This window comes from Rhinatrema bivittatum, chromosome 14 (assembly GCF_901001135.1).
Source record: "Rhinatrema bivittatum chromosome 14, aRhiBiv1.1, whole genome shotgun sequence".
NCBI lineage: Eukaryota > Metazoa > Chordata > Amphibia > Gymnophiona > Rhinatrematidae > Rhinatrema > Rhinatrema bivittatum.
The window spans coordinates 64,140,125-64,166,653 of NC_042628.1; the positions used below are offsets into that span (position 1 = coordinate 64,140,125).

Here is a 26,529-nt window from a genome sequence, read left to right on the forward strand (position 1 = left end):
TCTCTTCGGGTCCAAAGCCCTCTCAGGAAATCAGATATTCCCATCTCTTATGGCGTCGCCTCACATCCAGGACTTCTTTTACCTGATAAATCTGATCCTCGTCAGATGACAGATCTTGGGGTTCTGGGAGCTTCCGATGGGGCCATGACAGGACCAGAGGCTTGAGCAGAGATACAAGGAAGCTGTTATGAATCTTCAAAGATGAAGGTAATCACAACTGGTATATGACGGGTCCATTACACCTAATGATCGAGAAGGGCCTGATATAGCAGGGGGCCAGTCTCATGGAGAGCACCCTGAGTCTGATGTGGCGAGTGCTGAGCCAGACCCTGTCCCCTGGGTTGAAGTAGGGTGCTGCTCGCCGGTGTTTGTCTGCTGTCTTCTTTGCTTTCAGGGTCGCTTCCTGGATCATATTTTGGTTTGAATCCATAGCTTTTGGAGTGCTTGGGCGGTCAACTGAGCCGCTGGGGAAGATATTGAGAGTGGTATAGGAAGTGGTGGTGCAGGTTGTTTCCTGTACACTACAAGGAATGGTGAGGACCCTGTGGCCAAGTTGATGTGTGAATTGTAGGAAAATTCAGCCTAAGGGAGAAGAGAGGCCCAGTCATCTTGGCGGTCACTCAGAAAGAAGGAAGGTCTTCAAGGTGCAGTTAGTTCGCTCCGCTTGGCCATTACCCTAGGGGTGATAGGCAGTGATGAAATCCAACAGAATGTTAAACTTGTGGCATAATGAGCGCCAGAATTTGGCGGTAAATTGAACCCCTCGATTGGGGACAATATGTTGTGGAAGCCCGTACAGGCGAAAAATGTGAGTAGTAAAGAGCTTTGCCGGTTCAGGAGCTTAGGGTAGGCTGGGAAGAGCAGTGAAATGGGCCATCTTTGAAATCTGGTCTATGATGACCCAAATGATGCAACAGCTGCTTGAGAGAGGAAGTTCCACCATAAAATCTGTGGACAGGTGGGTCCAGGGTTCCTTGGGGGCCAGCAGCGGCTGTAACAGCCCCCAAAGTCGTCCTATCATGGGCTTTTGTTGGTCACAGATAGGACACGAGTCCACGTAGACCCTGATATCCTTTTCCACGCGTGGCCACTAGTAGTACCATTGCAGCAGCTCCAGAGTTTTAGACCTTCCTGGATGACCCACGGTGCGTGAGTCGTGGGACCACTCCAGTACCTTCTAGCAGTGCCGCAGAGGAACTATGGTCTTCCTGTGAGGAGCTGGCAGGGCTGTGGCCAGAAGTACCCAAGCTGGGTCAATGATGTAGCCGGGGAGTTGGGCCTATCCTCAGTCTCAAATGCTCGTGAGAGTGCGTCTGCACAAGTGTTCTTGGAAGCCAGCCGGTGGCGTAATACGAAGTCGAAGTGGCTAAAGAATAAGGACAGTGGGCCTGGCGGGTGTTCAGGCTCTGGGTGTGGCGAAGGTACTCTAGATTTATGTGGTCAGTGTATAATGTAATGGTTTGCTAGGTGCCCTCCAACCACTGGCACCACTCTTCAAAAGCCAACTTGATGGCTAGCAGTTTTTTATCGCAAATGCCATAATTCCTTTCTACTAGGGAAAACTTCCAGGAGAAGAAGGAGCAGGGTCTTAGGGTTCCCTTGTCAGAATATTGACTCAGCATCGCTCCCACTGCTGTGGAGAAGGCATCTACCTCCAGGATAAATGGATGCGAGGGATCCGGGTGATGCAAGCAAGTGTCTTGAAGGAAGGCTTGCTTCAAATTATTGAATGTTGTAACTGCTTCAGGAGGCCACTTCTTGGGATAGGCACCCTTCTTTGTGAGCGCGGTGAGTGGAGTGACGGGAGTACCGCGGAATGAAATGTCTATAAAAGTTTGTGAAACCCAGGAAGTATTGCAGAGCCCGAAGGCCGGATGGTTGGGGCCACCTTTGGATATAAGAAACCTCTGGGTCCATGTGGAATCCAGTACTGGATATGATATACCCCAGGAAGGGGACTGATTTGCGCTCAAACAGACATTTCTCAAGTTTGGCATACAGTTTATGGATCTACAATCACTGGAGTACACGCTTGACATCCTGCCGATGAGAGTGGAGATCTTTGGAGTAGATGAGGATCTGGATCAAGTTGTATGCACCCTAGAGGTCCAGCTTAGTAAAGATCTTAGCTCCTTGCAGTCAGTCCAAGAGCTCCAGAATGAGGGGCAAAGGATACTGATCCCTCTTAGTTATGGCGTTCAGGCCCTGATAGTCGATGCAAAGTTTGAGTGTACCGTCCTTGGCGACAAAGAAGAACACGGCTCCTTCTGGGGAGGTGGAAGGCCGGATAAAACCTCTCTCCAGGTACTCCTGTATATACTGTGTCATAGCCTTGGTCTCTGGAAGAGAAAGAGGATGCTCACGACCCCGGGATGGTATGGTACATGGCAGGAGGTCGATAGCACAATCGAATGCTCAGTGTTCCGGAAGTGTCTCAGCCATTTTCTTCAGGAAAATGTCTTCGAACTCTGTGTACTGGGGAGGCGGGTTCAAGGAGACTGTAGCCAGAGGAACCGAGGGTCGTTGAACCGGAAGAAGACAGGCAGACCAGCAGTGGGCCCACCAAGCGGTTAGCTGCAGTGTTCCCCAATTGATACTGGGAGAGTGTAGCTCTAGCCATGGCAGCCCCAGTACAATAGGGTGCACAGATTTTTCGAGGACATGAAAGCTGATGATCTCCTCGTGCAAGTCTGTCATGCTGGTGGTCCCTTGGACTGGGAGAGAGTTGTCGCCATCTGTGGGGAGGAGCCCCACAGGTCCCTACCATTAGTAGGCGAGGTTGAAGACTAGCAGGGACCCCGCTGGAGCTTCACCTCTACCAGCCCGCATCCCCCTCAGGTTGAGCCCTCGAGTACCAGGGCCGGCTTGACTTACGTGGGGCCTCTGCAAAGATGGAAGTCCAGAAGGAAAGCAGGTCACGCATTACATAGTCTGTGTCAGCTAAGGTCGTGGTAGGTGGCACAACTCATAGTCAGTGTCCAGGCAAAGGTTGTGGCAGGCGGTGTAACTTGTAGTCGGTGTCTGGCCCAAGGTCAGAGCCAAAGGCAAGCCAAAGGGACTAGGAGGGCAGGAATGAAGAAGGAAGTTGGTAATGCAGGAAGTCGGGAACTACATGCAGATCACAGGAAGCGAGGAGACCTTTTGTCAAGGTAAAGGCTGGAAGCTGGGTCCAGCCTTAAATACAGTCCCAAGGATGATATCATCAGGGAGGGCTGGCAGCATTTTCTTGCCGCGGGCCCTTTAAGAAACCAAGGAAGACACACGCATGCGCCTTGAGGGAGGCCCTTCGCTGGAGGAGCTGGGCGGCATACAAGCCAAGGGACAAGGAGAATTATCGGCGCCCTTGGGACTCACGCTGGGGAGGCAAACCTGGCTGGGAGAAGCTCAGCGCGTCGGCAGCATTTACATTTATTAGGTTTATGGACCGCCTAACACAGAATGGTCTAGGCAGTTAACAATGAAACGCATAAAATAATTGACAATAAACATAAAACATAAAATTACATTAAAAAGCATAAAAGAATAGCAAATTAAAATACTGTTTCAAATCAAAAAACTCAAAAATAGGCAGATTTAAACAAATGGGTCTTGAGAAGACCTTTGAACTTTTTAAGAGAGTCACATTTTTGTATTTCGAGTGGGAGGAGATTCCAGAACATAGGTCCAGCAATGGAGAAGGAGCATTCACGTGTACTGTAGAGGCATGCTGCTTTTGGCGAGGGGACTTCTAGAAGGTGTTGTGATGAGCGTAGAGAACGAGTAGGTTGGTAAAATTTGAATAAGGAGTTGGCCCATGGACAAGAGATGCCATTAAGAAGTTTATATGTTATCGTTCCCAGTTTATATTTGATGCATTCGGATATGGATAGCCAATGGAGATGAACTAGAGTTGGTGTAATGTGATCGGAGCAATCTGTGTCAGACAGGAGTCATGCAGCCAAGTTGATTAAGAGTTGGATAGGTCGTAGAGTCGCAGCAGGAAGACCAATGTATAAAGCATTACAGTAGTCAATAACTGGGAATAAAGAAGATTGAAGAACAATACGAAATTCAGCAGTGAAGAGAAGAATAAACCAGCAAGTAACTGAAGTCTGAAAAAACCCTGTTTGATGTACTTAATTTGTGGTTTGAAAGACAGAGTACTATCTAGGAAAACACCTAAACTTTTAATTTGTTTACTAATGGTAAATATTTCAGTATTGATGGAAATGGTGGTCTGTGATATCTGGGAATAAGGACTGGAGAGTTCTAGGAATTCAGTTTTTGACATGTTTAGCGATAATTTGTGATCCAACCAAGATTTTATTGAGCAGAAACAAATATTAAGATTATCAATAGTGTCTTTCCAGGATGGATGAATGCAGATGAGAAATTGAATATCATCTGCATGGAGTTTATAAGCATCAGTTAAGTTTGAGAGAATCTTGCATATGGGTGCTAGATAGATATTGAAAAGCAGAGATAAAAGTGCAGAACCTTGAGGAACACCGGTTTTGATCTGAGAGATATCTGAAAGGGAGGTGGCAATTTTAACTTGTTGAGAGCGATTAGTGGTAAGAACGAAACTAATTGAATACTGTGCCAGATAACCAATTTCTTGCAGGTAGTACAATAAAATATTGTGGTCCACGGTGTCAAACGCCGAGGAGATGTCTAATGAAATAAGTATGTTTTGTTGGCCATTGACAATGCCTCTTCTAATGGTGTCATCAAGAGAAAGACGTAAATATTCAGTATTGAGAACCTTGTGAAAGCCAAATTGATGAGTGTCAAGGATTTCATATTTCTCTATATGATCTGATATTTGAGTTAAAGCTGAGGACTCAAGAATTTTTGAAAGAAAAGATAAGGAGGAAATTGTCCTATAATTCGATAGGTCAGAGGAATCAAGATTAGATTTTTTTAAAAGAGGACAGACAACTGCAAATTTTAACTTATCAAGGACATTACCTTTTTTCAATGAGAGATTTATTAAACGTATGAAAATGGGAACTAAAGATTCCTTGGCAGCTTTAATTTTATGTTTATTGATTTTAAATAATTACAAAGCATTTTCATCTTTGTACAGAAAACAAGAAATCAAGCATATCCAGTTATCACATTAATAATTTCCAGAAATCAAATCTTTAGTCTAGTCCCCAAATATAAATTGTGGGAGAGGGCACTTAAGAAATTAAATTGGAAGCTCAAGTTATAAATTCAATAATACAATAAAATAGTCAAAAAGAAAATGCCATTAACTTGCATTTACCATTACCCATTATTAACTATGCTAAGTAAATTGGACTTTCAGTAGGCATTGACGTAGTTATCGCCCTTCTATGGGAATTAAGTCATGCTTTCAGTTGCTCAGGGATTAAAAACAACTCTCTAGTTTCCTGTCTAAGTGTCAGGAAACCTTTCCTCCTTTCCTGCGTGGTCTTTGCCAGATCAGGGAAGATCTGAACAAATTGGCCAGTAAAGTTGACCCCCATAAATTGGAAGTAATTCCTCATTATCAAACCCATATCTTGTTCATATATGAAAGAAATCAATAGGGTGGCTCTCTCGATGATCTCTACAGTCGAAGATTCAAGAAAGTCTGTGAGATTCCCCAGGTCCATTTTACTTTGTATCATCTTTTCTCGTGAGCGAGTAAAAGGTAAAAAGTAGACCTTATTGAAGGATGGTATATCTTCCATAGGAATCTGTAGTGTTTCATTCAGATATCTACGCAGGGTTGCTCTTGGTTGTTCCCCTATTATTTTGGGGAAATTTAACAGCCTTAAGTTAAGCCTTCTTAACCGGTTCTCCAAAAGCTCTGTTTTCTTATTTAAAGTAATACAATCCTGAATCGTGACTGTTTGTATTCTTTGTATTTCTTTCATTTGATTTTCAAGCAGTTGCATTTTATTTGTTTGCGCATTTATTCTTTTATCCTGTTCATGGGTTACTATTTCCAACCTCGAGGAAATCTGAGATATTTGATTCATACAACTATGCAGGGCCAAATTTTGGTGGGCCATCATTTCCCATAGGGAGTCCAACGTAACCACAGCAGGTTTACTTGGAGGAACCAACTCAAAACGTTGTTCTTGTTTCGACGATGAAACCAATGAAGAAACATTTGTAATGGGAATCAGAACAGTCTTACCATTGCTGGTATCATCTGGTACCAAAATGTCTACTGAAATCGGAGCTGTAATTCCTCCTCGTTCTGATATTTCTCCTTTCTCGAAACCGCCTGTTTCTGCTCCCTCCACGGCTGCCTCTGAGCTTTCCGCTGTAGGCATCTCCAACGCAGTTTCCAATGGCAGGTTAGTCGATATCGCTTGTGGAATCCTAGGCGTGGGGGGGCTCAGAGAAAGTTCCCCAGGTGAGGCGGCAGCTTCCCTCCCGAACTCTTCAGCGGGGTACGGCCCCTCCTGCTTTTGGTAAACGCGAGCACACTAGACAATGTTTTTTTGTCCTGTGGGTAGTGAGGGGGTAGAGGGATAAACCCTCACTTTCCCCTTTCTTTTTGGAGGCATTATGAACAACAGGTAAAATCTTAATCAGAAATTTCAATGGGAGCGCCGAGTCAGCGCTACTAGCAAATGGCCATCTTGGCTCCCTCCTTGACAGCATTAAATAAAGCAGTGGAGCAATTGTGGCAATCTAACACATGGTAGTGTTAGATTTGGCAATGTGACTTGTGATCTCTAGTGATGAAACATAATCAAATTTTGACCAAGACAGAGCGGTAGAGATAGCTTTATTTAGGTACCATTTTGAGTAAGGGAAGCACAACAAAGACGCCAGTACGTAGACAAACCAGTGCGGTGATTTGAGTGATCCAGCCAGGGAGAGGATCCCTGTGGATGGAAGAGACTTCAAGGGGTGGGGTTCTGGGAAGTGTTGGCAAGGCTAGTTGAGTAACTGCTGTATTTTTCGCTCCATAAGACGCACTTTTTTTCCCCCAAAAGTGGAGGGGAAATGTCTGTGCGTCTTATGGAGCGAATATAAAAAAAAAAGCAACTAACTACAACCCCCCACCCTCCTGACCCCCCCAAGACCTGCCAAAAGTCCCTAGTGGTCCAGCGGGGGTACGGGAGCGATCTCCTGCACTTGGACCATCAGCTGCCAGTAATCAAAATGGTGCCGACGGCCCTTTGCCCTTACTATGTCACAGGGGCCGACCAATGGCACCAGTAGCCCCTGTTGACATAGTAAGGGCAAAGGGCCGTCGGCTGCCAGTAATCAAAATGGCGCTGACGGCCCTTTGCCCTTAATATGTTACAGGGGCTACAGGTGCCATTGGTCGGCCCCTGTGACATAGTAAGGGCAAAGGGCCATCAGTGCCATTTTGATTACTGGCAGCCGACGGCCCAAGTGCAGTAGATCGCTCCAGGACCATCATGGACTTTAGGCAGGTCTTGGGGATGTCAGGAGTGTGGGGGGTTGTAGTTAATTAAATTTAAAGGGTTGGGATGGGGGTTTTTTTTTTTGAGGGGGGTTTCCCACAGAAAGAGAATGAAAAAAGTTTTCTGATCTGGGGAGTGGACCCAAATGGCCCTCCCCAGACCCAAAAATGAAATGGGGACAAAAAAAATGTTATGCACTCCCCTAATTTGCTCCATAAGACGCACAAACGCCCGGGAACACACCATTTATTTATTTCTTTAAATTTTCCCCCTCTGAATCCTAGGTGCGTCTTATGGTCAGGTGCGACCTATGGAGCGAAAAATACGGTAAGTCCTTCAGGATGAACTTCCCTCCGGCGCCAGAGTCTATTAGTGCCAGGGTAGGGAAGGTGTTTTGTGGCTCATCTCAGGATGATATCATTGCTCATAACAAGAGTATGAATTACAATATCCTTATAAGTTTTTGTTGATAATTTTTAAAGATATACAAATAAAACTTCGGGAATACTTATCTGGAGCAGGAGCTAAATATCACTGATCTGGAGCTAAATATCACTGATCTGGAGAATAATAATTAAACCCCAAGGATATGTGCTGTTGCTCCAGATCAGTGATATTTAGCTCCTGCTCCAGATAAGTATTCCCAAAGCTTTATTTGCATATCTTTAAAAATTATCAAAAAAAAAAATTATAAGGATACTGTCATTCATACTCTAATATTGTTATGAGCAATGATATCCCCCTGAGATGAGCTATTTTTTTTGAATGACTGATGATTAGACACTAATGTTCACTGTGACATTAGTCATTCAAAATCAATAATGCAGTCCTTTAATGTATTTATGATGGTCATTCGCTCCTAAAAAATTCCAGTTTATGTTTTTCTATGTTTCACAGCAAGCAAAGTGGAATTCATTTATTGATTGTTTACTAAAACAATTAGCAGCCTTTCAATCAAATCCAACTGACAGACATGTTTCATGTTGCTTTAATTGTGATGCTGTGGAGCAGATGGCAGTAATATCACACACTCGAACAATTAAGCTCTGGAATTTGTTGCCATAGGATGCAGTTAATGTAGTTAGAGTAGCTGGGTTTAAAAAAGGTTTGGATAAGTTCCTGGAGAAGAAGTCCATAAACTGCTGTTAATAGGGAATAGCCACTGCTTGTTGCCTGCATTAGTAGCATGGGATCTGTTTAATGTTTGGATACTTGCCAGGTACTTGTGACTTGGATTGGCCACTGTTGGAAGCAGGATGCTGGGCTTGATGGACCCTTGGTCTGACCCAGAGTGGCATATCTTATGTTCTTATCATTGCCTTTGGCGTGGCATAATTTGCTGCAGATGTTAACAGCAGGAGGTCTGGGATGTGGCAGTTTCATTCTGTCTCTTTCTTCTTTAGATCTCTCAGAGCAGCCCAAGGTCTCACACGCTGCAATGCTGGCTGCAAGGGTTCCAGTGAATGTTGCCTGCACGGCTCCAGGGAGGTGTGCGGGAACCGCCCCCATCATCACCTGGACAGGAACTTTAAATAGAGCATATTCCACGACTAACATATCATCTGCAAATAGAAATGGGACAGTCACCCATACATCCAAGATTACCTTCATCCCATCTGTAAGAGACTACAACAAAACCCTGACCTGTTTGGTATATTACCCTGCAGTGAAAGCATCCACGCAGATAACTGTCTCCTTAAATGTGGAATGTAAGTAGTTTGCTTCTTTGGGGAAAAATTGTGGGACATGCACTGTGACAGAAAAATCCATTTTTATGATTTCTGACATAAAGAATGTTGGAAAGAATTATATAAAAGGAACCGATGTCCATCCATTTATCTTTAAGCACAATAACTTTCCAAAAAAAGGGAGAAATTCACCAAAGGTGGCATACTGGAAGCAAATATGAATATCTTGAACGAGTTTGAAAATCGGAAACATTGGGTCAGTATTTTCAAACATCCCAAAAAAATCCCCTTTGCTTTCTATGGGAAACTGTTAGAAGCTGTTAGTACTGTTAGAATGTTGACCAATGCTTGGTTTCAAACGTTCCCTGTATCTTTCCAGCACTTTGCCCATAGCAGCAACTGGTGACATGTGACACCAAAAGGCCCCTTCAAAGTCACCACCCCACACTTCCATGTCATGAATACCCCATTCCCCCACTCATTCACCCCTCACACTGAACCCACACATGCATACACCCAAAGCACTCAACATGCACACACTCCCATACATTTCTCCATTCACCCATTCATACACATCACACACTTATTTATTTATTTATTTATTTATTTATTTATCTATCTATCTATCTATTCCCTGTATGTACCAGGATCAGTCCAGACGGTGGGTTATGTCCCCCATCCAGCAGATGGAGTCAGAACAAAAGCTCAAGGGGAGGTCCTATATGACCTCACTCCCGGTGCTACAATCCTCAGTATCTTCTGACTCCAGCAGATGTGAGCAGGGGACTAGCTAGTCCCCAGCACAGGTTCTTAGGTTTTTAGGCCTTTCCTGTTTCTGAGGGATCAAGAAAAAAAAAAAAAAAAGAAAGACATTGTAAAGAGCTTCTTTCATTGGTAATTCCAGGAGGTTGGTTTCAGCTACCTTTGGTGGCTGGCCTGTACGGAGAGGGACTTGCGATCAGGCTACTCTCTCCTTCTGTATTCTCTTCCTCTTGGGGGTCCGTTTTGGGGGTAAGTGTGTTTTGTTTTTCTCCTCACTTAGGGGCGGATTTTAAGAGCCCTGCTCGCCTAAATCCGCCCAAATCCGGGCGGATTTAGGCGAGCAGGGCCCTGTGCGCCGGTGAGCCTATTTTACATAGGCCTACCGGCGCGCGCAGAGCCCCGGGACTCGCGTAAGTCCCGGGGTTTCCGGAGGGGGGCATGTCGGGGGCGGGGCCGAGCGCCGCGCCGTTTTCGGGGCGTGTTGGCAGCGTTTTGGGGGCGGGCCCGGGGGCGTGGTTACGGCCTGGGGCGGTCCGGGGCGTGGCCGCGCCCTCCGTACCCGCCCCCAGGTCGCGTCCCGGCGCGCTAGCGGCCCACTGGCGCGCGGGGATTTACTCCTCCCTCCGGGAGGCGTAAATCCCCCGACAAAGGTAAGGATGGGGTTTAGACAAGGCCGGGCGGGTGGGTTAGGTAGGGGAAGGGAGGGGAAGGTGAGGGGAGGGCAAAAGAAAGTTCCCTCCGAGGCCGCTCCGATTTCGGAGCGGCCTCGGAGGGAACGGAGGTAGGCTGTGCGGCTCGGCGCGCGCCAGCTATACAGAATCCATAGCCTTGCGTGCGCCGATCCCGGATTTTAGCGGATATGCGCGGCTCTGCGCGTATCTACTAAAATCCAGCGTACTTTTGCTGGCGCCTGATGCGCCAGCAAAAGTAGGCCAAATCGCGCGGTTTGAAAATCTACCCCTTAATTTTCAGGCTTTTTCCCCTCTTGCCGTTCCTACTGGCACTGGAGGGCTGCGTTTTCTCACGAGGGGTTGCCATCAGTGGTGCTGGATTCGGCTCCCCCCCCCCGCCACTCCCGTTTACATCGGCAATCCGCGGCCCCGCGAAGCTCATTCCCCGGGGCCGCCGGCTGCCGGGAGGCTCATTCCCCGGCGGTAGCTTCAGGTCGCAGGGAGGCGAGGTGGTGCTGAGGGCGCGAATCGCCGGGGGGGGGGGGGTGTTAGTTCGTTGCCGCGGCGCTCGTTCCTGCCTCCCCTAACAGCTGGTCATGCCGCGCTCGGCGGCCTGTTCCTCTTGTGGCCGGCAGGGAAGCCGGCTCTCGGCGGAGGGACTCTGTTCGTCCTGCCTTCCAGCGGAGGAAGGCAAGACTCAGCCTGGGGACGGCACAGGAGACCGGAGTGAGGAGAGCGCGTTTCGGCAGCGGCAGGCCCCGTTCCCGCTGAGCGCGAGAAAGGCGGCCATTTTGTTTTCTGATGAAGAAGCCGGCGTGTCAGAGGATGAGGCAGGGGGCTCGCGCTCAGCGCTCCCTCCCGTTTTGGCCCCCCTGGTAGAGCAGGAGGGCAGGCGACCGGCTGGAGACTTCCCGGGAGGTTTTCCCCCGGGACTGCCCGCTTTTTCGCCGGAGTTTGTGGTGCTGATGCACCGGGCCTTCCTGCAAAGCAGCCAGCCTCTGGGGTCGCCCTTGGGCCCTACACCCGCTAAACTGCCACGTCTGGACGCCTCTTTGGAGGGACCTTCGGCGCTGGGTCTGGGACAGCCTCTAGGGACGACACAGGCACCCTCCAGGGCTCCTGCGGGATCGTCGCGGGGTCTGCACATAAGCCCGGAGGGGGACCCTTCTCAGGATTCGACCGGGGAGGATCCCAATGTGTCTGCCTAGGTGGAGGGCGACGACCCACGGGTTCTCCACATATTTCAAGCTGAGGAGTTGGATGGGCTCATCCCATATATTCTTCAAGAGATGGACATTGATCCTCCCCCGGAGCCGTCGGTCCCAGATCCTAAGGTGAGAAAGGGGGATCCCCTCCTGGCAGGGCTTCGGCCTCTGGCCAAGGCCTTTCCCACCCATCCCAGTTTCTTGCAGTTGATTTCCAGGGAATGGGATTCTCCGGAGGCCTCTCTCAAGGTCAGCAGGGCTATGGAAAAGCTCTATCCTCTCCCTATGGAGTTCCTCGAGTTACTTAAGGTCCCGGCGGTGGATTCGGCTGTCTCGGCAGTCACGAAGAGTACTACCATCCCAGTTACGGGCGGCACGGCCTTCAAGGACCTTCAGGACAGGAAGCTGGAGGTCTATCTAAAGAGGATATTTGAGGTCTCCGCGCTCGGAGTCCTAGCGTCTTTCTGTACTGCTCTAGCGCAGAGAGCGAGACTGCGTTGGGTCCAACAACTGCTCACCTCGCAGGATCTTCCGGATACCGAGGCTCAGCAGGCGGACAGGTTGGAGTCTGTGCTGGCTTATGGAGCGGATGCCCTATATGACCTTCTCCGGGTCTTATCTCGTTCTATGATGGTGGCGGTGTCGGCCCGTCGCCTTCTGTGGCTCCGCAACTGGTCGGCGGACTCTTCTTCCAAAGCACGCCTGGGATCCTTGCCTTTCAAGGGCAAGTTCCTCTTCGGGGAGGATTTGGACCAAATTATCAAGTCTCTCAACGAGAATGTGGTTCATAAACTCCCGGAGGACAGGCCCCGCTCTACCAGCTCATTCAGCTTCTCTAGAAACCGGCCTCGGAACCAGCGTCGGGCACGAACTAACAGACAGCAACAAGCGCCTCGGTATCCTTCATCTCGCTCTCAGACCTGGAACCGGCCCTTTCGCGGGCGTAGGCCCGGCAAGGAGCCGCTGGGTCCTCGCTCTTCCGCGAAGCCAGCGCAATGATGCCAGGCGGACCCACGAGCCGACCCCGAGGGTGGGGGGTCGTCTCACTCTTTTTTACAAGGAGTGGGTCCGCATCACTTCGGATCAGTGGGTCCTGGACATCCTAAAGAACGGTTACGCATTGGATTTTGTCCACGCTCCCAGGGACAGGTTCCTCTTCTCCCCAAGCGGGTCTCCCCTCAAACAAGGAGCTGTTCGACAGACCCTCGATCGTCTGCTGGCCTTAGGGGCAATAAGGCCGGTGGCCGCATCCGATTTGGGTCGAGGTCATTACTCGATCTATTTCGTGGTGCAGGAAGGTGGTGGGAAGGAGGGCAACTTCCGACCCATTCTGGACCTCAAGACCATCGACAGAGCTCTGCGGATCCCGCTTTTTCGCATGGAAACTCTCCGCTCGGTCTTGGCTGCGGTTCAACAGGGGGAGTTCCTTGCATCGCTGGATCTGACGGAGGCATATCTTCATATCCTGATTCCTCCGGATTACCAGAGATTTCTACGCTTCAAGATTCTGGGACAACACTTCCAGTTCCGGGCGCTACCCTTCGGCCTCGCCACGGCCCCACGCGTCTTCACAAAGGTGATGGTGGTAGTTGCGGCGGCTCTCCGCCGAGAAGGGATTTTAGTTCACCCATACCTGGACGACTGGCTCATTCGGGCGAAGTCTTAACAGCAGGGGGTGCAAGCCGTCAACCGGGTGGTATTTCTCCTACGGTCACTGGGCTGGATCATCAATTACGACAAGAGCCATCTCACACCCTCCCAGATGCTGAATTTTCTGGGTGCTCACTTCAACACGAAGGTAGGCAAGGTGTTCCTACGGCCGGAGCGCGCACAGGCATTGCGCATCAGATTTGGCGGTTCACATCCCTCCCGGAACCCACAGCCTGGGATTACCTTCAGGTACTAGGGACCATGGCCTCCACGATCGACCTGGTATCGTGGGCCTTCGCTCATCTTCGGCCCCTCCAGAAGGCATTGCTGTCCCGGTGGAAGCCAGTTTCAAGGGATTACCAAGCGGTACTGCCAATCCCGGCGGCGGCTCGCCTCAGTCTCCATTGGTGGTTAGATCCTCGACGCTTGGCTCGGGGAGTGTCCCTGGAAACACCGGACTGGGTAGTGGTCACCACGGATGCCAGCTTCACATGATGGGGGGCTGTCTGCCACTTGAGCTTCATCCAAGGCACATGGACAAAGGAACAGAGACAGTGGCCCATCAATCGCCTGGAGACCAGGGCAGTTCGTCTAGCCCTGCAGGGATTCCTCCTGTTGGTTCGCCAAAGAGCGGTCAGGATTCTGTCGGACAACGCAACAACGGTGTCTTACATCAATTGCCAGGGAGGCACGAGGAGTCGCCTCGTCGCTTGGGAGGCGGAGAAGTTGATGCACTGGGCGGAGCTCAACTTGCTCCGCTTATCTGCCTCTCACATAGCAGGCGTCGACAATGTGCAGGCGGACTTTCTCAGCCGCCAGCGTCGGATCCCGGGGAGTGGGAGCTCTCCAGGGCCGCGATGCACCTGATAGAACAGCGATGGGGGAAGCCCCACATGGACCTCATGGCCACAGCAGCAAACGCAAAGGCACCATGTTCTTCAGTCGCAGGAGGGAACGCGGCGCCGAAGGCGTCGATGCGCTGGTCCTGCCATGGCCTCAGCAGGTTCTCCTGTATGACTTCCCACCGTGGCCTCTGGTGGGGAAGGTGCTTCGGTGGATAGAGACTCATCCAGGGCCGGTAATCCTGGTGGCACCAGAGTGGCCCCGCCGTCCATGGTTCGGGGATCTCCTACACCTCGCTCGCGAAGGACCAATTCGCCTCGGTCACCTCTCGCGGCTCCTCAGACAGGGTCCCATATTTTTCGAGGCGGCAGATCGCTTCTGTCTTGCGGCCTGGCTTTTGAGAGGCGCAGATTAAGGTGTCGGGGGTACCCGGAGGCGGTGATTTCCACTCTCTTACAAGCTCGAAAGACGTCCACCTCGGTTACTTACGTAAGGGTGTGAAAGGTTTTTGAGGATTGGTGCGTCTCGCGCTCCTTTGTCCCGGGTAGCGCCTCGGTCGCTCAGATTCTCGCCTTCTTGCAGTCTGGTCTGGAGATGGGACTCGCGTATAACTCCATTAGGGTACAGGTGGCTGCCTTGGGAGCGCTTCTCCACAATGGTAAAGATTTGCTGCTCTCGTCGCATCCGGATATTGTTCGCTTCCTCAAGGGGGTAAGGCAGCTGAAGCCCCCGACCAGGCCACCCTGTCCTTCTTGGAGTCTCAACTTGGTACTCAGGGTGCTTGGTGACTCGCCCTTCGAGCCTTTGCGGATGGCCACCATCAAGGATCTTACTCTTAAGTCTATTTTTCTGGTGGCTATTAGCTCAGCGCGCCGCATTTCGAAACTCCAGGTGCTGTCCTGTAGGGAACCTTATCTATGTTTCACGGACGGCGGGGTGTCTTTGCGCACGGTGCCCTCCTTTCTACCGAAGGTAGTCTCGTCTTTCCATCTCAACCAGTCGGTTGAATTGCCTTCCTTCTCGTCGGAGGACTCTAGACAACTGCGATCCTTGGACGTGAAGAGATGCCTAATGCAATATTTGGCATCCACCAATGATTTCCGGCTCTCGGACCATTTGTTTGTCCTTTGGTCGGGACCTAGGAAGGGTCGTATGGCTTCCAAGGCCACCATCGCCCGCTGGCTGAAGGGTGCGATTGTTTCAGCGTACCTGACGGCCGGTAGACAACCACTGCTGACGATTAAGGCCCATTCTCTGAGGGCTGAAGCGGCGTCTCGGGCGGAAAGTACGTCGGTGTCCGCGCAGGAGATCTGTAGGGCGGCTACCTGGAAGTCACTACATACTTTTTCCAAGCACTATCGTCTGGACGTCCGTGCTCCCGTGTTCGGGTCCTTCGGAGATAGTGTCATTCGAGCAGGGCTTTCCTCGGCCCACCAGTCGTAGGGAAGCTTTGGTACATCCCACCGTCTGGACTGATCCTGGTACGTCAGGGAAAAGAAAATTATTCCTCACCTGCTAATTTTCGTTCCTGTAGTACCAAGGATCAGTCCAGACACCCTCCCTAGTAATTGGGGGGATTCTTTGTTTGGGAACGCCTCTGCTCGTCAACTCTATTCTTTCTGTCTCTTCCTATGACATTCCCTGGTGCCCCAGGGGATGATTGAGGTTAAGGTTTGGTTTGCAAGTTCCGTTTTAAGTGGTTCAGCGCAGTTCAATTGTTAATTACAGTTTTTGAACATTTACGTTTCTTGATCCCTCCGTCTCTTCTCTTCTTGGCTTTGTAAGTCTAGTTACTGAGGATTGTAGCACCGGGAATGAGGTCATATAGGACCTCCCCTCGAGCTTTTGTTCTGACTCCATCTGCTGGACGGGGGACATAACCCACCGTCTGGACTGATCCTTGGTACTACAGGAACGAAAATTAGCAGGTGAGGAATAATTTTCTTTTTATTTATTTATTTTCGGTTTTTATCTACCGACATTCATAGGTACATCATGCCCGTTTACATATAACAATGTTAACAGGAAAAAATAGTTACAAAAAACTGGAACAATAGTAACAAAGAAGTTAAGGAGGTCAAAGAATTTCAAGCGATAGTGTAAACACAATAAATTAACATTATGAGAACATGGCTATAACATAATTAGGGGAGTGGAAGATCAATTGAGAGTTGCAAAGACAATCGAATGCACAAGATTAAGAGGGAGGGGCATAAGCAATGTAAAGGTAATATAAAGTGGAATGGGCTGGACGGAGGAGAGGGCATCAAGCTATGTACTGAGAGTGAGGTGGGATTTGTTAAAAGTAGGCTTGTTTGAAAAGCCAGGTTTTGAGTTTTTTCTTAAATTTCTGTGTACAATTCTAACATTCCTATATGCCCCAATCCACATACACACACCCCACCTACTCCCACATGTATTTATATACCCATATACAGATCCTCACACACATGCCAAACTCTCGACGCGCATATACACATCTCCTACACAAAACCCTATCCATACCCACAGACAACACGCTACACTCACACATATACCCATATCTCAAATAACCCCACCATCCACTCCATTTGCAGTCCCTACAGACACAACCCACACCACCGCAACCCTCCCACAAACCATAAACCCCTTGTTGCGGTCCTGGCTGCGAGCACCGCGACCAGGCCCTTACCTCCTTGTTCCCGGACCTGCTCCCGCGCGCCTCCTGAGTCCTGGCTTGCGGCCTGTTTGGCGGCGTCCCAGCTGCGGCTGCGCTGCCATGAAGGTGCCTGAGGACGCCCTGCTCCTAGGCGCGTGCGACACTTGGGCGCCTTTCTAGCCGGTTTCCCACCAGTGGTGACCCCGCCCAGTTCCTGACATCAGACGATGCAGCCTTGATAGGCCGGCCGCGGCCTTCCAGTCTTTGCCTTGCAACGGGTTAGCTTCCCAGTTATCTGTTGCGCTGTGCCCCGGAGTGACTCGCTTGACTTGTCACTCCGTTCCTGCTACAGTACCTGCTTGGTTCCTGCCTGCCTGCTACAGTACCTGCTTGGTTCCTGTCTACCTGCTACAGTTCCTGCCTGGTTCCAGTACCCGAGTCTTGCTACAGTTCCTGCCTGGTTCCAGAACCCGAACCCAGTTACAGTATTGCTACTGTCCTAGTCTGGTTCCAGTTACCTGTCCTGATCCACGACCCGCCTAAGTCCCAGCGGCCAGGCCCCTATGGGCTCCTCCCGGGGGGGTTTCGGTCTCCAAGGGTGAAGCCACGTAAGACCCAGTGGTTGAGCTCCTACGGGCTCCTCCCGGGGGAGTACCAGCTTCCAGGGTGAAGATCATCTACGTACCGCCTGAACATCTGCCTCCCAGCCTGCTATTCATTAGAGACATTGACCATCTATTCCCAGTCTCCAGCAGGTCGGCCCAAGGGTCCACCAAACTGAGACTCCCACAACACCCCTCACAATCTCCAACACCATACTCATTACATAGCCCCAAATACAACAAAACACACATTCCCTACACCCACTGCCCCAAACACAAACTGTACACAAGCTCTCTATACACATACATATACATTCCCCACCACTACAGTCCATTCCTACAAATAGATCCCAAACACTCTTTACTTATATACATCCCATACATACTCCTCCTGTACACACAAACATCCACACAAAAACACACACTCCTTATTGTCCCCCAGATAAGTCCAGACGGATGGGATTTTCTCCCCTACAAGCAGACGGAGACAAAGAAGAAAATCTTTACTGTACTGTTGGTACATAAGCCAGTGTGCCATCTTCATCACTCAGTATTTTCTGTCTCCAGCAGATGGTAAGGAAGTCCATCCTACAGTTCTCTGATGAAGCAAGGTCGAGCAGGGTGACTCTTGGTTGCTTGGTACCCTTTATCTAGGAGGATTTTGATAGCCGGTAGTGCTGGCTCCCTCATACTGTAGTCCCGCCTCCTTCTCCTTCAAGGCTTCTCTCCTGTTCGAAGACATCTAAAAGGAAAATATTTCAGCCTTTCTGGGGTCTTGTGTTTGGGTGTGGTCCTTTTAAGATTTGTTTAAAAAAAAACCCCAGAGCATCTTGGCAGCAGCCTTAACTCCAGTCAGGAAAGAAGGCAGAGCATTGGCCCTTCCTGCAATGCAGGCTCCAGGGACCAAGCAATTTAGCCATAGGAAGGCAGAACTTTCTCCGGTAAGGTCTGCCTTTGCCCAAGGTCGCTCCTTGTGACCTTGGGCAAGTCACTTTACCCTCCATTGCCTCAGGTACAAAAACTTAGATTGTAAGCCCTCTGGGGATAGAGGAATACCTACAGTACCTGAATGTAAACCGGTGTGATATCTCAGTTGAGATCGAATGTCGCTATATGAAAAAAAAAAAAGATGGTTGTTCCCGCATAGCACTTCCAATCTTCGGTGTCCTCCCAGTGGTGTGGGGGTGGTTCAAGAGGACTTTTGCCAGCAGAGAAGGATGAACAGATAAGCAGCTATCTCTGATACAAGTCAAAGTTTTGCAGTGCTTCTACATAATATTGTCTTCTCTGATTGAGCATGCCAAGAATAGCAGCAGTTCAGGCCTCAGGCTATACACAAGAGTGCTCAGGAGGCGGAGAAGGCTGTTTGGGGAAGTCCTTCCGCAGTCCTTGAGTTAGTCAGCCAGACCTAATAAGTCTCCCGCTGGGCTTATTGTCAGGCCCGCCACAGATTAACAGAAAAGTTTTTTAGTCCTCAGAAGGAGAAAGCAGGGAGGCCTTTTCTAATCCTATGCTGTTGGTTCCAGTTGAAAGGGGTGTCAGCATACTGCAGGGAAAGGGGAGCTGGTTCCTTAGTATTCCCTGATGGGGTAGAAAAGGCCTTGCTGGGGCCATTTTCCCATACTGTAGTTAATTTGAAGCATATGGCTTTGTTGTTTTGAAAAAGGCTATGCTGCATCTCTCAGGACCGGGTTGGGGGGGGGGGGGGGGGCGTATGGGGTGTCTCTGCAGGCCTTTCTTGGCCTAAGCAGCTTAGCATAGGGCCAGAGGAGGTTTTGTTTTGGGAAACAGCCTCTGTCGAGAATTGTTTGGAGGAGCCCCCCAAGGGATTCTCCTGAGGTGGAGGATCCAGATCGCTAGAAGAGGCAGAGTTCCCCTTGGCCAAAGGGGATGATCCCAATGTTCCACTTAATGGAATGGAAAAATACTTATGCAATCTGGATGCCTTGGCCAAAGGGGTGGCAAATATATATTGGGTGTATTCTTTTGCATAAGTTTGGGATAATGCAGATTTAGATGCCTTAACTACAAAGGATTGGAAGGAAATCTTGAAAGCAGCTCATTGGTTAACTATCTGTTGTAAGAAGGTTGAGTTGCTTATTAAACTGCTCCACAGAATCTATAGCACTCCAACATACCATGCAGGACTTTTCCCTGTCTATAATACAGCATGTTGGTGGAGATGTGGGGAGCAGGGTACTTATGTTCACATGCGGTTTTGCAAAGGGATAACTTGGTTTTGAAGAGAAATCACACGAGATCTCCAATATTCTAAGTATCCCTGTTCACTTGCAGCCACATTAGGGACTGTTGGGTATTTGGCAGGGTTTGTTAATTCCGGTAAATCTCAGAGCCCCAGAAGGTCATTTGATTCTAGCAGCCAAGTGTACCATTGCAGAGTTCTGGAAGTCCAACCCTCTCTGGAATATTGGCATGAATAAGTTAGGGATATTGCTTATATTGAATGATTATGCTATGATCTTTCAAATAAAAGTTTTAAATATCATCAGATATGGGGATATTATCTTGATTATTATAGTCTTGACTGAACCAGGGGAGCTCGCAAGTTATAGTCTCCAATTTGTGAGACTGCTTATACTTACTGACACTGCGTAAATGACTAGTATTGTATTTAAATGCCAGTTATTACCTTATTGTTCTTTTTGAGAGATGTTAGACCACTGATGTTTGTGGAATTTCTTGTATGCCTGAAAATTGTTAAGAGTTAAAAAAAAAAAAAAAAGTTACCCAAAATAGATGCTTTGTGGTTTGAGGTCAAGGCTTCTATTCTGCTTGAAAGGAGAGTGTTTTCGATGGGTACAGCAGATTCCACTGGCAGATTCTGAAGAGGCTTTGTCTGAGATAGAGGCAGAACGTCTCAAATTTGATTTAGCCTTAATAATGAATCCTTGTTGACTATGAGACTTCTCTGGATGCATGGATAGGTTACAGTAGCAGTCGGAACTGAAGGGTTCTTGGAGTCTTTGAACTACAAGACCCCTACCTTCACATTCTGATTTGCAGAGATCTTCAGCAGTACCATAGGATTACAGTGGAGATATATTTCTTTTCCAGTGCCATTTGGGGTAGTGATGGCTCCTCGCCCATTTTTTACAGGAATAGCAGCTGTTCCATGCTGGGAAGATTTCCTGGTGTATCCTTGTTTGAATACAGTTGAAGGCAGATGACTTGCATTCTGTCTAGCATGTGCTTCTTTGGCTATTGACATGAACATGGATGTTAAAGATTTGGCTAAGTGCAAGCTAATTCTGTAGCAAAGCTTGGAAGGTCTCAGACTTGATTCGTAGCCAGCCTAGGCAAGGTGTTCTTTTGCATTGGACAGAAGGATGAAACTGCTGGGGCAGATTCATTGATTGTGGTGTAGGTGGATGCACGGAGTGTCTGGTATTATATTTTGGTTCTAGGCTTCATATGAGGTCTGTGCTAGATTTGGTTACTGGGGAAGCAGCTCATATGAAACTTGTTGCAGAAAGCCCTTTTTTACGCAGATAAGCAGGACTGAATTAGCCATGCTTTCTGGGAGTGTCCCTGGCGACTCTCGGCAGGAACTTCTTCTAGTAGCAAAGTATGCTGCTGCACACCTGTGTGGTGCTGTTCCCGCACAGCTGATGATTTCCTGTCAGTTCTTTCTTTCCCCACGTGCAATTCGGACGCGACGTCTTCTTCTGTCTCCTTTATTCTTCCTCTCACTTGAGAGCCCCAAACAGCATTTTTCAGTGCTCAAAATGGCCCCAAAGGCCCCCAGATTTAAATTTTGCTGCTCTGGCAAAATTATGTTCGTAACGAATGGACAAACTTTGTTATATCTGCCTCGAGTCCGACCACGACATGGCGGCCTGATATGACTGCAGTAAGATGTCTCCCAGAGCACAAAGGCAGTGGGTCATAAAAATAGCCCACTTCAGGGAGAGTGCCAGAAATACTTCGGGGTCCTATGCCCCATAACGTTTGGCCCAGTCTTTCCCGGTAAGGGAAGCCAACAGGCCGAGGGACACCAAGAGGGCCTCCTCTCTACAAACCCCCTCCAACAGCAGGTCCTAGAGAGTGGAGGTAAGGTTGGGCTGCCCCCTCCCAAGAGGCCTCATAAAGATCCAACCTTACATTCGTCCCAGGACCCAGATGCATTGATTGCGTTGAGGCAGCCCCCATCGGTGCAGGGAGATGTGCCGAACCAGGACAAAGAACCAACACAACAGACTTCGACCAACACACGTCCAACTCGCTAGAAGCAAGAAATAGAGACACTAACACTTCCGATGCCAACACATGCACCGACGCATCCAATGCCATGTGGTGCATCGGGTGATCCCCCAACGCACACCATGGCAAAACATGGCAAGGCGAAGAGAAAGACTCACCATATCGAGCACAAGGCCTCTGTACCAAAGAGACACTGAGTCCATCAAAGTCCAAGACGAAAGACCTCCCCGCCACTGCCTATACTATTGTCTGACCCTGACTATTCAGAAGGGGACAATCAACACCATTCTCTTCACTTCTCTTCTGCCTCCGCCACGCGTGGTGACCTGACATGTCGCTCAGGTAGGAAATCCTCCACCTCCAGACACTCCTCTCAATGTCGCCTTACAGGAGTTTCTCCTTCTCCAAAGCAAAGAAAGACTTCTAAATCATCTAAAGCACTTAAAGGGGTGGCCTCACAAACATTGACCCAGATCACTGGGTTTCTCCAGACTTTCTTTGACTCGGTGGTCCATGCCCAACAACCAGTCCCTCCTTCAACAATTTCCGTGATAGATTTGATTCACTCAACACCTACTTCTCCTCCACATTCGGGCCCTGTCATTGTTTCCAAAGATTTGGCAACTCAGTAGAGAGATAGTGAAATGAAAGAAAATGTAATCCAAAAAGAATACGTCATTAAAAATTCCTTGTTCAAAAAATGGGATAGAATATTATTAAATTGTATTATTAATCAACATTTCAAAATCTGTTCTCTACAAAATGTATAAGGTGATTTCATAATTTTACTTAAAAGATTTTTTAGGATTTTGTTTAAAGATTTTTTTATATACACACCCCCTATACACACATAATTTGGCAACACTAGAAAATTAGAAACAGAAAAGCATGTCTTCCTGTACCATGCCAAATACAAATATATCAGAAATATGTGTATTCCATAGCTGTCAGAAAATAAGACATTTCAAAAGATGATATGCAGGTGAGGAAGCAATTACTGGGTTAAAATCTGTGGCAAAAAATTGCCCTCTACTCTGCAGGCAAAAATACTCGCACTGTAAAAGTAATTGTGCTAAAAGGAGCAGAGCTTCCAATTTCTTTTTACATATAGTATCATTAGACAACTAAATAAAAGAATCATTGAACATAAGAGCAGCATCAACAGGAAAATCGAATCCAAACCATTAGTTGCAAATACATTAGAAAAAAATCACAGATTTGAGGATTACAAGTTCTCTGTTTTGCAACAAGTTATTCCCAATTGGAGAGGAGGTGATTTAGATAACATATTATTACAGACAGAACAAAAATATATATGGAACCTAATGGTTTGAATTTAGATATAGACTACTCTGTTTTTCTTTAATTTTATACTGTACGTTTTGCAATATATTGCCTTTCCTTTATTTATCAGTATATTTTTTTTATATCTTTTAGCTGTTTATTTTTCAATGATTGATATATGCTCCCCAGTGCTGTTTATTTTTTATTTTTCATTTTTTACATATTCATTTTTATATTTTTCATAATTATATTCCATACATCATATTTTTATGACATTACTTTTTGACACTTTCTTTTGATATTCACATTTTACACATCACATTTTTTATTAAAATTATTTGATGTCGGTTTTTTTTATATTCATATTTTTATTACTATATATCACATTTTATTATGTAGATTTTTATCACTTTGGTGGTTTATTATTCATCTCATTTGGTGTTTCAATCTATTTATTATCATACAGTGTCATTTTTAAGGTTTATTATTATTTTTATTATTTTCACAGAGTTTACATATTTATTGTCATATTCTTCACATTTATATTCTATACATCATTCTTATTATGCTTCTGGGTGTCACATTTGTTTGACATATTTTTGATATATTTTTTTCATATTCACTGACATTAGGTCTTACTCATATTTTCTTTTTCACTTCCGTGGTTTTATTATCACATTACTTTTCCCGTTTATTATATAGATCCAATTTTTTCTGGACTTTGTTGTACACTGTTTTATATTTGTCTTACTTCAGTACTATGTATTGATTTCTTCAGGAGTCAGAATGCTTGAATAAGGCGCACAATTGTACAGTACGTTTTTCCGATTTGCAGTCTCTTTCACTTTGAACATACGGGTATTTTTTAGTCACACCCCCTTCTGTTGAATGACAGCTGCTTTGGCGCGCTTTTGAACTGTTATAAAAAAAGACGCCGGCGTCTTTCAGTCTTTTATGATGGTCGGAGAGAGAGGATATTGTTGAAGATCTCATAACACATCTAATAGTAAGCATGTTGGTTATCTGCTTTAAGTAATTTAAATAGTCATTTTGTTGCGTTCTCTCAATTTTGTAAACACTGGCATAAAGATAATCTTTTAAGTTAGTATGTTTTTTGGATTAAGTTTCTTTAAGCTCATGTTTCTAATTTATTGACATATTTAATCTAGCTCTTATAGATAATATCGCCAATTTGTGCATAACCGGTTGCTATCTCCTTTTGATGCGTTAGCTTTTTATTTGTAAATAAAGTATTTTTAAACCAAGCAGGCACGCATGGGCATTATTCTGATATTTTGTAGAACCGGCATAAAGTTATTTATCTAAGTCAGCATGTTTATTGTTTTTGGTTTTTTTCTTAAGACAGTTCTGACAGATTCTATTACTGTTTTGTGTATAACCTTTCTTTCTATTTATTTTTTAATTTTGAAAGAAAGTATGTTCTAAGCCAGTAGACATTTTATGGGTATTATTCTGATATATATATATTTTTTTCCTGCCGGTTCAAAGCTAATCACTTGTGCCAGTATGATCATCAGGCTTATTTTTGGATTTCTAATGTATTTAGACACAGAGATTAGTGTTGACAGACATTAATAATAATGAAGAGAGCAAGACAATACCGCCGAAGTGTGTATAATATGTTTCAGCGTATCCGATCGCACGTACTGCCATTAGTTATGTACGATTTCTTATATTCTTGATACATTGTTTTTAGTCAACTATTTTTGGCCCATGCACTCTTTGGGGTTGGTTTTTAACCCAATAACACACTATGGGGTAGATTTTAAAACCCCTGCGCACGTAAATCCTCCCCTATTTATGCGCGCAGGAAACTCGCGCCCCGGCGCGCCTATTTTGCATAGGCCGCCGGCGCGCGCAAAGCCCCGGGACACGCGTAAGTCCCGGGGCTTCGTAAAAGGGGCGGGAGGGGGCATGCCAGAGGGCGTGTCCGGGGGCAGGGGGCGGTCCGGGGCGGGTCTGGGGACATGGTGACGGTTCGGGGGAGGGCAGTCACGAGTCCCCTGGCACTGCGGCCTGTGCCGGGGGATGCCGGGGCGGCGTGCACAAGTTACGCCTGCTTTAAGCAGGCGAAACTTGCCCAACAAAGGTAGGGGGGGGGATTTAGGTAGGGCTGGGGGGTGTGGTAGATAGGGGAAGGGAGGGGAAGGTTGGGGGATGTGGAAGGAAAGTTCCCTCCGAGGCGGAGCAGCCTCGGAAGGAACGGAGGCAGGCTGTGCGGCTCGGCGCGCGCAAGCTGCCCAGTTTGCGCAGCCTTGCGCGCGCCGACCCCGGATTTTATAAGATACGTGCGGCTACGCGTGTATCTTATAAAATCTGGTGTACTTTTGTTCGCGCCAGTGGCCAGTGGCGCGAACAAAAGAACGCACACACGTATGTTTTGAAGATCTACCTCAGCGTATTTTTTCATAGACAAAGTACTTCATTGTCCCAATTTACAATAACTTTCAATTCAAAGTATTTTTATAGTTGTTGTATTTATGAACTTTTTTGTTTGTTAATAGTTTTGGTTTAATTTTCTCTCTTGAAATATGGATTTTATACATCAATAAGTGTTCTTCAAAGTATTGATTAATTTTTCACTTTTTAATATTATATACAGCATTGGAGAGCATTGCTCATTAAATACATTGCTACACAGGATTTTTTTACTTGAGGTACATATACAATTTTCTATGTGATTCAATAACCTCTATTTTTATAACATTATTTATTCATCTCAATTTTAATTGTTTCATTCATCAAATTACAGACTATTTGATGTATATTTACATCTGAAACCCGGATACTCAGAAACTACAAAACGATAAATTAGAGGTAAAGGCAATATGTATTTTGTATTGGCATTGATTCATACTCCATTAGACACACAGCCAACATAATTTATGTCACACCACATATTTCCATGTTACCATTTTATATGTCCATTTTATATGTCATTTTAATTATGTTTTTATGATTTTTATTCATGTATTTATTTAGTATGTGTTATTTATTGTATATTGTAGCCCCTGATGCAGCCCCATTGAAAGAGGGCGAAACTTGGCCTGAGTCGGGCTTGTTTGCAAATTTGTGTCTCCGGTCAATAAAGAATTCCTGTTTGGACATTTGGCTGCTAATTTGTTTTTGGGGGGAGCAGCAGGCTGTGAGATATGGGGGAGAAAAGGGTTGTTTGAAATGGCATAATCACTAACATTTTAACATTACAAATTTCCAGCAAGGACTCATACTTCATGCTGGAGACAATTTGAGTAAATAAACTGTAAAAGTAATTTTGCTAAAAGGAGCAGAGCTTCCAATTTCTTTTTACATATAGTATCATGACATTTTTTAAATTCCCATGCCTGCTGAATGAACAGTGCTGACTTTGCACCATAGGTAGGGACCTTCATTTTTGTTTTATATATTTTTTTAATTTTTCCAGAAATTTATCAGGGTTTATTATGAGAAGAACCAAAACAGGAGACAATCAGTGGAAAAATGTGACATTATTTTTCTGGGTAAATATTGGAGTTTGGTAGAAATGCAAGGACAATAAAATAATATTAAATAGATTTTCCCA

The 26,529-nt window shown here is 46.7% G+C and overlaps 1 protein-coding gene across 1 annotated transcript in view; it reads left to right on the forward strand.

The window, feature by feature from the left end:
* The window catches only part of LOC115076061 (sialic acid-binding Ig-like lectin 13), a 183,297-nt gene that overhangs the window by 8,071 nt on the left and 148,697 nt on the right, over positions 1–26,529 (forward strand). Inside the window, exon 3 of the mRNA XM_029577173.1 lies at positions 8,786–9,091. Coding sequence (XP_029433033.1) covers positions 8,786–9,091 — 306 coding nt within the window. The remainder of the gene's footprint in view (positions 1–8,785; positions 9,092–26,529) is intronic.